Source organism: Numida meleagris, unplaced genomic scaffold (genome assembly GCF_002078875.1).
Source record: "Numida meleagris isolate 19003 breed g44 Domestic line unplaced genomic scaffold, NumMel1.0 unplaced_Scaffold218, whole genome shotgun sequence".
NCBI lineage: Eukaryota > Metazoa > Chordata > Aves > Galliformes > Numididae > Numida > Numida meleagris.
Window position 1 is genome coordinate 461,264 of NW_018363981.1, and position 12,146 is coordinate 473,409.

At 42.2% G+C, this 12,146-nt stretch overlaps 1 protein-coding gene across 2 annotated transcripts in view; it reads right to left on the reverse strand.

Annotated features, from left to right (window-relative positions):
- The window catches only part of IGFBP1 (insulin like growth factor binding protein 1), a 24,192-nt gene extending 13,058 nt beyond the window's left edge, over positions 1-11,134 (reverse strand). The window contains exons 1-4 of one of the 2 annotated variants that reach the window (XM_021382344.1): positions 10,653-11,130; positions 8,674-8,852; positions 6,873-7,001; positions 4,811-5,729 (exon numbers count right to left, since the gene is read on the reverse strand). In XM_021382344.1, the coding sequence (XP_021238019.1) occupies positions 5,598-5,729; positions 6,873-7,001; positions 8,674-8,852; positions 10,653-11,031 (819 nt within the window). In that variant the 5' untranslated portion in view covers positions 11,032-11,130 and the 3' untranslated portion in view covers positions 4,811-5,597. Of the gene's footprint in view, positions 1-4,810; positions 5,730-6,872; positions 7,002-8,673; positions 8,853-10,652 lie in introns of those variants that run through there. The other variant, XM_021382345.1, reaches the window with a different exon arrangement.
- Positions 11,135-12,146: the final 1,012 nt, after the last annotated feature.

The following is a 12,146-nucleotide window of genomic DNA, read 5'->3' on the forward strand; positions in this document are numbered from 1 at the left end:
TCTTTGATTTTTTTTCATCGTATTACTGAGACTGATAATAATAATCATGAAAATCACAGTGCATGACATCTATGGCTTAAACATAGGACAAGCTCCTTGCTGCACTCCCAACAGGGGAGACAGAGTTTGCCTTCTTTGCCTCCTTGCATTAGTCCTAATCCCAATATGCAGAAGAGTCTGGCCTAAATCAGACAGCCCAGCCTAGAGCAGTTCAGCAGAGATTTGTCCTGAGTCCCAGCAAGATGTCACACAAGGCCAGATTGCAGATAAGGAGGCACCCATCCCCTGCTGTTTTCAGTAGGATGTAAGAAGACCTTCTAAGAAATCAGTCTGTTGTGCCCAAATGCGGTACGAGGCAGCTTTTGTTCCTGGGACTAAAATTTAAAGGAAAGAGTTCCCTAACACCAGTCCCAAAAAAACCGTAATTTCTTGCAGCTAGGATGAGAATTTGCCATTCTGCAAATATTAGAAGTATGTGTCCACTATACTGCAAATAGACTGTACTATTAAAAATTATTAACATGATACACTTCTCTCCTACATGTATTGATCCTGACAAAAAGAACCAAATTCTGCTATTTAGTGATCAACTCAATGCAAGGCTGTTAGTGTGAGAACAGTCAGTGCTTTTAGGTGTGTGCCGCAGCTGGAAGCATACAGTTTCCCTTCCTTCCCTCACCATTTTCCCTTAGAAAATATATGACTACTGCTCAATGCTGTGGGCATGCTCTGTGGAAACACTCTAAGATTCTGCCCCATTCTGCTGGGTTTTTTCATGATTTTGATACAAGTGATTGCCAAGCATTTTGAATAGTGAATACAGTTTTACAACTAAGTGTTAGCCAGGTCTCACTGAAATTCATTAAAGCGAGGTTAGTCTTTTAATTATTCATAATGCCAATGCTTTCAACTGCCTTTGCAGTTTTCTTGGAAAGATCTCAAAACACTATACAAAGCAGCTCAGTAGCATATCTATAATTTTAAATCTAGGGCAGTTAAAAGTTTGTTTATTTGACCCCAATCGGAGTAACTAACACAAGTGGATAGATATAGTCAGCATGTTCAGCAAGTACACTGTGCTGCCATAGAACTGTAATACACAAAGCAGAGATTTACATGCTTGAGCTTTGCAGTTTCTGCGCACAAGTTCCCACTCTCATTTCAAACCTAAAGCTCATCTCCAGAAACTGACCCTTTTTTGCTGAGCTTCCCTCCAGTTAAGCTTTTAAAAATGTTATCCCCTCTTCTCTGTACCTTTTCTCAGGCAGGATTGGTGCAGCCTGTTTCCACCTCTGGGACTTCCTAACTCCCACACCAGTTTAACTGACTCACATCCTGCCAGCTCTGCTGAAAATGCACCAGGAGATACACTCTGCAACTAGTGGAGGGTCCCCCACTCGCTTGCCATCTGGCAGAAGGAGGGGGACCAAAGAGACAGAGAAGAATGGAAACAGGACCCTGCTCAAAGTGACAGATAAACCCCCTTCCAGCCTGCCTCACCTTTCCAGGTGCCCTTACACAATAGGAATGGTGTTCTGGAACTTGAAGGATAGGGAAATGAGGATACTGATGAAGATCCATCCAGGGGCTATCTAGGGTGAGTCAGTCAAACCCATGCCTTAAGACTGTCTCTACCAAAAACAAAAGAAGGGTATGGTCATAGGATACCTCCCTCTGAGGGAAACAGAGGGCCTAATATGCTGGCTGAACCCTACTCAAAGTGAAGTCTGCCCCCTCCCTGGCACCCGTGTCAGTGACATTAGAAAGAAGCTCCCTGGTCTGATACGGCCCTCCAGTTATTACTTACTTTTGATTGTTCAGGTCAGCATTGATGAAGTTGCAGAGAGAAATTCAAGAGCTATGAAAAGGGACTCCAGGGCACCAGGGTGATTAGTTGAAGGAGCAGGAGCACAGGTAGTGTTTTCCTCAATCCCTTCAATATGAATAGCAGGGAAAAATACTGAGAGGAACAGGAAAACCCTCCTGATCAACACATGGCTAAGAGGCTGGTCTCATTCGTGGATTTTTTTATTCTTTTTTTTTTTTAATCATGGAACAGCTTGTACAGCACTGGGCCTGCTGGCAACAGACAACATTCATCTGTCTCAAAGAGGGAAAAGGATTCTAGCCCCGGAGTTGGCAAGGCTCATTGAGAGGGCTTTAAACTATGTTTGAAGGGGAAGGGCATAAAAACAGGCTCGACAGAGAAGAGACTAGGGGCAGCATTCCAGGGTTGAGGGTGAGATCAGTAGCTCAGCTAAAGTACATCCACACCAATGCACACAGCGTGGTCAACAAATAGGAAGAACTAGAAGCCATTGTACAGCAAGAAAACTATGACTTAGTGGGGAGTTGGTGGTGAAGAAGACTGGCCTGGCTGAACAGGACGCCTTCACTGAGACTTGGGGAACAGAATAAATCCCCCACAATTCAGGAGGAAGCAGTTAATGACCTCCTACTCCACCTAGACTGTCACAAGTCCATGGAGCCAGATGGGATCTACCTGAGGACATTGAGGGAGCTGGCAGAAGTGATTGCCAAGCCATTTTTCATCATTTATCAGCAGTCCCTGTCAAGTAGGTCTCAGTCAGCTGGAGAGTTGTGAATGTGACACCCATCTACTATGTGCAGTTTTGGACATCACAGTACAAAATGGACATAAAACTATTAGAGAGCGTCCAAAGGAAGGCTACAAAGATGGTGAAGGCTCTAGAGGGGAAGACGTTTGAGGAGTGGCTGAAATCCCTTGGTTTGTTCAGCCTAGAGAAGAGGAGGCTGAGGGGAGACCTCGTCATGGCCTACAGCTCCTCAAGAGGGGAAGTGGAGGAGCAGGCATTGATCTCCTCTCTCTGGTAAATAGCAATAGAACCCAAGCAAATGACATTAAACTGCAACAGAGGAGGTTCATGTTGGATATCAGGAAAAGATTCTTCTCTGAGTGGATGGTCAGGCACCAAAACAGCCTCCCCAGGGAAGTGGTCATGGCACTGAGTTTGCAAGAGTTCAAGAAGCATCTGGACAGTGCTCTCATACATATGATCTGATTTTTTGGTGGTCCTGTCTGAAGCCAGGAGTTGGACTTAATGATCCTTACAAGTCCCTTCCAAATCAGGATATTCTATGATTCTATGAAGAGTCAGGATGATCCAAGAAACTACAAGCCTGTCAGCCTGACCTCAGTATCGGAGAAGGTTATGGAGCAAATTATCTTGACTGCAATCACTCAGCATGTGTGGGACAATTGGGGGATCAGGCCTGGCCAGCAGGGGCTCATGAAAAGCAGGTCGTGCTTGATCAGTCTGATCTCCTTCAATGACCAGGTGACCTGCCTTGTGGATGAGGGTAAGGTTGTGGACAAATTCCACCTGGACTTTAATAAAGCCTTTGATATTGACTCTCACAGCACTCTCCTGGAGAAGCTGGCAGCTCATGACTTAGACATGTATACTCTTCACTGGATAAAAAACTGCTAGGATGGCTAGGCCCAGAAAGAGGTGGTGAATGGAGTTAAATCCAGCTGGTGACCGGTCACAAGTGATGATGTTCAGGAGTTGGTACTGGGGCCAGTCTTGTTTAATATCTTTATTGATTATCTGAATGAAGGGATTGAGTGCACCATCAGTGAGTTTGAAGATGACAAGAAGTTGGGAGTCTCAATGGTTTATGGGTTTTCAGCCCGCTTCCGTGACAAAGCGGACGGGGGACCCACGGGCCCACACCCCGGGAAAAAGGGAAAAGGGAAAAAGGGTAAGGAGATGGCCCTGAGAGCAAAGAACAGCGGCAACAATCTGAGGAGAAACAAACTAATTTACTAAATAAGATATCGGAATGCAAAACAACACACTATAATACAATATAATTACAATTTAAGCTGATAAATCCAATACAGAGAGAGAGAATGTCCCAAAATCAAGGTAGCCCTTACTCTACTACCGACGATAAGACGGCTGGAGAGCGAGGTGCTGCGAAGATGAGAGACGGCGGAAAAAGGGACGAGGTCTCGTGATCTGCAAGTTTTTATACTGTGAGCTTTTATCTTATCCCTCCAGCTGGAAAATGGTAACAGAGGAGAAAAGTACCGTGGGGACTGTAGTAGTCCTTCTCTTCTGAGAACCAGGTACATCCACTACATGATGTTATGATGTGGAATACCAATAACCGAAAATCAAAAAACCATGACAGGAAGCACTGATCTGCTTGAAGGTAGGAAGGCTCTACAGAAGAATCTGGGTAAGCTAGATTGACGGGCTGAGGCCAGTTGTATGAAGTTGACTAGGATCAAATGCTGGGTCTTGCACTTTGGTCACAACAATCCCATGCAACACTACTAGCTTAGGCAGTATCTGGAAAGATGTGTGACAGAAAAGGATCCAGGGTTCATAGTGAACGTGGGCCAGCAGTGTGCCCAGGTGGCCAAGAAGGCCAGCAGCATCCTGGCTTGTAACAGAAATAGTGCGTTCAGCAGGACCAGGGAAGTGGTCATTCCTCTGTACTCAGGAACTGGTGAGGCTGAACCTCAAGTACTGTGTTCAGTTTTGGGCCCCTTGCTACAAGACATTGAGGCCCTGGAGGCTGTCCAAAGAAGAGCAACAAAATGGATGAAGGATCTGGAAGAAAAGTCTTATGAGGATTAGCTGAGGGAACTGGGATTGTTTAGACTGGAGAACTCAGGATAGACCTTACTGCTCTTTACAACTACCTGAAAGGAAATTGTAGAGGTGAGAGTTGGTCTCTTCTCCCAGGTAACTTAGTTACCAGCTGCAAAAAGCTGGCACCTGTGTGCTGTGCTGCAAAAGTAAGACACTGGACCTTTGTAGAAGAAATTATTTAATAACTTATCTTAAATAACATGATAATGTCAACATGTGAATAATTCACATTTGTGGCACAGAATATCCTGTTGTTTTGCCATATATCCTGTACATATATATGGAAAACAGAAACAAATACTGTCCCATCGTGAGCTTCAGTGTATAATCAAGGTTTAGACTTTCTTTTTTAAGAAACAGCTTGACATTGAAACAGAGGTGCCAGAGCAACATGATAAATAAACAAAACAAGTTTTAAATTAGTTCCAAAGCATGTTCCCTACTGAAAGCTATTTTTTAAAATTCCGTTTTACATCTATAAATACATAGTACAAAAATGCAAGTTTACAAACCATTTTTTCCCCAATAGACTTATGTCATTTGAAGTTTTAAGCAGCATTTTTTCTCCAACATAAGACACATAAATTTAAGGGCAACAATACTAAGTATTTACAGATAAAATTATGAAGTGTTCGAGAATATAAATTAGTAGGAACACAGACAAAAACACACTCATAGAATAAATAACAACTTTACATATGAGAGTATCTCTAATATTATACAAACATAACACACAAGACCACAGGACTTGATCTTGCAGTGCTTGTATCTAACTGTCAATTTTGCATCTAAGTAATGCCAGTACAGTAAAAAAGGTATTTCACAGGGCTGTTCATGTGCTAAAAATCAGGTGCCTGTAACTATCTTCCTGGAATGGCTCCTGCCTGAAATGGTTCCTGATGAGGTCAAGCTCCACAGAGAACCTGGTGTAAATGAATGTGACTAGTTTCATTCTTGTGATCTGAGATACTGTTGACAATCAGAGTCTCCTTTCACTTCTGGGGATCCAGGAATTTTTATCCCATTTTTTGGATAGACACACCAGCACCCAGCGGACTCTCCATCCAGTGAAGTTTCACACTAGGATTATTAGGAAAGTTAATCAAGACCCAGAATAAGTAATTGTCAGCAAAAAACTCACTACAGAATACTACAAGCAGAGGTGTTGAACAACACTAGAACTGAAAGCTCAAGAACTGCAATGCGTGGACCCGTTTAGAATGCAGTGATACCACTCTCACAGAACCTCTAACCAACACACTTAGTTAGAAATTCTTGATTTGAGCTTAGCTGCTTCAACAGCAACTACAGATTTAAAACAATATGCCCACTCCTTGATAAGTGGTAATATAAAATAGCCATATCTTCCAGTATGAGAAACTGATGGAAGGCAGAATATGTAAGGTAGAGGAATGAAAGCAATAGCTTGATAGTCTGACTCTTCACACATGGAGGGAAATGGGATTTTTTCTTCAGCAGGGGAGTTAAACAGGTTTCTGTGTATGCCTGGTTAGATCCCAGGTCACAACGAGTCACATGGTGGTGCCACATTCTAAAACAATAAGTCTTGGTGACACAAATTTGTGCAAACCCACTAAATTTTTGTGTATGGCCTACGGTTACAACAGTGTGATTTATGTTAACTATACAGATTTCTCTCAGTGTACTTCACACAGTAGATACTGTAGATATTATAATGGATATAAGCATTATCAATAACATAATCTAAAGGCAGCACAAATCAATACTTTTTTTTTTTATAATTTCAAAGGGCTAATCTTGCTTCAGAGAGCTTTGCCTCTGCAAGTGTTCTTTAATGTGAGAGCTGAGATCCTCCTGTCTCCATAGTGATTATTAAATATGCACTTAACAACACAGGCAATATGGTGGATATTATGGATTAGCATTGGCTGTGAATATGCTGACAAATTAGATGCATAGAGCTTGACTTGGCCTGGTAAGAGATGGGGTCAAAACATTTTAGAAAGGCTTTGCGTACACCTGTTCTGTGAATAGAGAAGACTTCTGCCTCCATTTTTGTCAGTCCAGAGCATGCACTTCACTTTTAAGAGGACTAACCATCTGTTCCCACTACTAAGTATCCTATTTTCACAACCTTTTCCAGCAGCTGCAAACTTGTGAGCTTGGGAGCAGAGGGTTGTGGAAGAATTGTCTGTGCCAAATTGCGATGCTGCTGTGAGAAGACAGGAAAAAAGTTCATACCTGTTTGCTGTGGTAAAATCCGTTCTTGTTACAGTTGGGCAAATAGAATTTGTAAATGTCCCCTCTACTTCTCTGTTGAGCCTTTGCCAATTTATACAGAGCTCTATAGAGCTCCTTCTGACAAGGTCCCTACAGAAAACCATACAAAGATTGTCAGTACTGAAATCACAAAGAAACCAATCAAACAAAAAATGATCAATATAAAGCTAGCAAAAAAGCTTGCAGTATTTATTAGTCATATAATCTGCAGCATATAACACTGATTTGCATGTAGTTTCTACATGTTTCAATAGGAGTGTGGCCAGAAAACTCTAGTGTTGCATTTAGGCTTTTGTTTTTATTCTTTGCAGTATTTTCTGTCCTCAGAAACATGAGGATTAAAGACTTTAAATTGCCACAGAAGGAAATTCAACCTGTACTGAGTAAACACATTACTACTCTGAGAGTACAGTATCTCCTATTATGGGGAGCTGCACATTAGAAAGCTTGTGTACGTGAGGCTGGCCATGTTTTGTGGGTTGCCATGGTCCTGTGTTCTGTTGATGCATGGAGAATAGGTGCAAGACATATACAGACAGTGTGAGAACAACCATCCAAATGTTATCTTTTGTATAAGATATGGTTGTCACCAAATCAGAATGGAGAGCACTGCAGTGACTCCAAGACTCAGACCCAAAGTACCCAAAACTGGGACTGAAGAACTGCTTGCATCATTTACTATTTTCACTGTTCTCTTGCTCCTTTTTTAAATTTTTTTGAAGTCACTGCATAATGACTACTGTATCAACAGTGCCCAGCATGCTGAAATGAATGAAGGGGGAGAGGTGACTGAACAAATATTTTTACTTGGGAGTGAAAATAATTTCATCCTCTTCTTTTTCAAGACCTCCCCTCACATTAACAGTTCTGTTCGAATCAGTGGGCTTATCTGTTGCTCTGAGTCAGAAATGTAGAGGCTTAGAAAACAGAATCAGAAGAAATAGCCCTTAATATACAGTAGTCCAAACTAAATGAGTGCTTAACTTCTGCTCTGGATGCGCAGCCAGACATTTTAGCTTTTGGTTTGTTTGTTTGTTTCCGTCCATTTTGTTTGTGAATATTATGAAAATAGGATTCTGTTGTGCATAATTCTAATTCAACTCCATGCCGCGGGGTGAAGCACCCCATCCGGGACTGCGCTAAATGTGGTTCTATGGTGCCCTCAAGTGGAACAAGAACCTATTTGCGCACATCCCACGCGCCCACTAGGCATTGCAGCTTTACAGTATTGATGGTAAAAGTGTACTATAATTGCTGAGCTTTCTGTCTTTTCATGCACATCAACCTGCTAGTGTTTTCCCTTGATCACAAAGAAATATGTTTTGTTTTGTATAGGTGTTTCATCAATATTTGTACATAAGTACTCCTTTTTGTTTCTCTGATAAATAGACCAAGTACAAAAGCCTTTTATTTTTTTAAATTAAAACAAGAAAGAAGTCCAAGATTTTGAGGAAATCCAGAAATTAAGGAACCATGTAATCACCTGATGTTAATTGCAGAGCAAGATTCAGCCTCTACATGGACTCTGTATAGGACATATCTGATGCACGCCTATTTTTACAGTTACTGCCATTCTGCTTGTTTCTCAATCTCAGAAAGGCATTTCTAAGGAAGTCTGTTTGCTAGGTACCCAAAATAACAGCATCTTGATGTTGGAGCTAGAATTGATATTAGGGTTTCATGCACACTTCCATTTTGTAGTCAGAATCAGTAGCATATACTGAAATGGTCTCTGAAAGGCTTGCAAAAAAACCCCACTCACCTGTTCTTTCCATTTCTTGACTTCAGATATTCTCTTTGCTTTCATGTTTTCATATACAGTGATGACATTCCAAGAGATGGATTTGTCCTGGTTTATGGGAAACATCAACTGATAGTTCAGCATCTGATCCTGTGTCATTTCAGTGCTTTCTAAAGGTATATCCGCAGGCTCAGTAGAGTCTGGAATGGAATTTTATTAAGGTAAATATCTACGTTGACCTTCAGCACTTTTTCCTCCAAAGGAAAAAGGTGAAAAAAAAAAAAGAGGAAGACTTACCCTCACATACATCACCCATTCCCCCCCCCCCCCCAAAAAAAAAAAAAAAAAACCAACAAAAAAACGTAATATCTAAAACAGATCCACTACAGCTGGAGAAGAAATAACTTACATTATTATCCAGTCATATCTGGACACAGGGAAATGGTTCCAAACTTACAGAGGCTAGACACAGGTTGGTTATAAGGAGAAAGCCTTTTACCGTGAGGGTGATGAAGCACTGGAACAGGTTGCCCAGAGATGTGGTGGAAGACCCATCCCTGGAGACGTTCAAGGCCAGGCTGGACCAAGCTTTGAGCCACCTGATCTAGCTGTGGATGTTCATTGCAGGAGAATTGGACTAGATGACCTTTAAAGGTCCCTTCCAACTCTATGATTCTGTGATTCTATGATTTGGAATCACTTTACTCCTAAAGATTAAGCTGCAGCCATTCTGTCAGAAATGAAAAATCTTTCTTGACTACAGTGGGTTGTAGCTGCTTTGCTAAATGGGGATAGTCTTGAGAGAAACTTTGTATTTTTATCAGCATGATGTGTTTCAGTTTTTATTTAGGAGATGGAATTGGTCCAGACTTGAATTCATGGTATCCTGTACTTTATTCTGCGGCTTGCGTCACACTTATTAACGGGTAGCACCTATAGGAGCTAGCAGATGCTCACCTTGTCCTGCAGTGGATTGAATAGTCAGGGAATGGAAGAAACTGTTTGCATTTGCCTGAGCATGGCCCCTGTGCCAGTACTTAAGTTAGAGACTGTGAGCTCTCCATTCTTGCTAAGACCAAATGAAGCTCTTACCAATTGCAAGAACTTATAATGTTTGATGTTTATAATGTTAATATATATGTTAATGTTTATAATATAAATAACTTGTTGGAAATCAATCATACAATGACCAAAAATAACCATTTCCCCCCCCCCCCTTTTGATGGAATAAAAGAAGAGACAGATTGAAATAAAGAATGAGATTCATTATTATATCTTTTTAACTGATGGAGTCTTAAGCGCTCAGTTTAGTACAGGATAATCTCAATTTACTACCACTAATGGTCAGTACTATTTTGAGTCAACCATGACTATTTTTCTAATGTTACTGAGTTACCTTAATCACCACTACATGAATAGAGCAGCAATGATGGCAAAAATGAAAATAAATTGTATAGTAATGAAATAACACTGAAGAAGTTTTCATTCAGCATTTCGCATAAGATGCTTGAGGTGTCTTTATACTCAAAGGCAATTTGGTTAGCAGTGCACTACTTAAGGTACATTTCATTCTTAAAATGAATCCAAACATAGAACCTGTTTAGGTATTTTCATTCTCTCTCAAGACTGTCCATCAATAAAGTCCCCAGAACATTTCTCCTACTCTAGTTACAGTTTACTACTAAAGGAAAACAATCTACAGTTCCAGAAACCTTACTGTGAATAGTCTACATCTTCCCATTGCTTCAGTGTTTTCCTGCTCGCTGCCCATGGCATAAAAGACTTCTCTGAACATCTCCTGGATCTGCAACAGGATGCCTCAGCTCACACTGATCTGAGCACGTTCTTCTTGAAAATGCTGTCCACATTTCCTATATTTCAAACATGTGCCTAACTTTGTCCATCCTCCCGAGCTCCCGACTCCTGGTTCCTGCAGCGTTGTCACTGCAGACCCGGTTCCCAGCGCAGCTGCATGGAGCGTGGTCGCGATAGGGCCCTACCTGCCGGCTCCGCTGAGCGCGTCCCTCCAGCCTCGCTGGCGGGCAGGCACTTTCCTTGGCCCTGGATGAGGGCAGAGAGGGGCCGGGTCTCCCCCGACGGGACGTGGCAGCGGAGACCGTGGCGACAGCGGGTCGTGTAGACCCCGCACGGCTGGCCCGGCCCAAGGGCGCAGGTCTGGCAACAGCCGCAGCCAGGCTGCCGAGCCGTCTCTGGGCAGTTGGGCTCGACGGGCGGGCAGAGGGCCAGCTTCTCCAGCGTGCACGGCGCACAGTGCAGGGCCTGCATGGACGAGGCGGCGACGAGGCGAGGGCCCAGCAGCGCCGAGAGCAGCAGGGACGGCAGCCAGCAGCGGCTCAGCAGGGACCGCAGGCAGTTCATGCCGCTGATGAGGGATCGAAGCTCAGCGGCCTGGGGAGCTAGAGGCAGGGTACATGCATCCAGCTAGCCCGAGCCATTTATACAGTGATTTGCCTGGATGTTAATCTTTAACCTCGAGTTAACTATTATCTGAACAAGAGGGCTAGAGAAATGCCATTTCACTGGAGGTTCAAGTTCTTGACCACTATTCTCCTCCCCTTTCACTTTCCTTCTTTTTTTTTTTTTTCCTTCCAGACACGCAGGAATGCCTTTATTCCCTCACCACCATCTCTCTTCCCTAGCATAGTTATCAGGTAAAAAAGCTGCAGAGGTAGAGGGGAAAACGGGCAGGGAGTAATGGATGAGTGGGTGTATCCCTTTTTTGCCTGTCGCAAATGTCTCCCGTTTTTGACATCCATGCATGTAAGATTCCTTGCATTAACCTCTGGTAGAGGCTGTGCTGCTGAAACTGAAGGGTTCTCCCACCTCTGGGTTCACTTTTGCTGCTGCTGCTGGGATGGGAGAAATATCAGTCTGCAAAATAGGGACTTGAGGGAAACCAGTTTTTGTCAAACAATCCAGAGATAAACAAGATAGCTCTGCTTTTCTGACTGTCATGTTAACCTCTTCATCTACTCATATTTCACCTTAAAACAATCTTTCTCTTCTTTCCTTTGCATACAGCAGTTGTCACTATAATAAAAGCAAAAGCATTCAAACTTCACTGTACTGAGCAGATAATTTTATCCTGGTATTTGCAGTATGCATTTGAGCTTGAAATAGCAAATTCCATTGTCAAGTTACCTAAAGTAGCATGATTTTTGTTTGCATGGGGTTTTTTTTTTTTTGGGTGGGTTTTTTTTTTTTTTTTTTGCATTTAGTTCTTTAGTTCTTTTTGCAAATGTGTCATTAGTGTGAAAGTGAAACAGAATTGTAGTGTTGTTTCATGTTTTATTCACTTTTTTTTCTATAGTATTGAAGCCAACATTTTCATTTATAATTTAGTATTGACTGCATTTTCTCCCTAACTCCCTAACATCTTAATTCAGTTCTTGCATTATTCATATTGGTTACAGACTTTCACAACTTAGAGACTTTTTCGCTTTACTACTACATCTTCTAATGGCTTTCTTTTA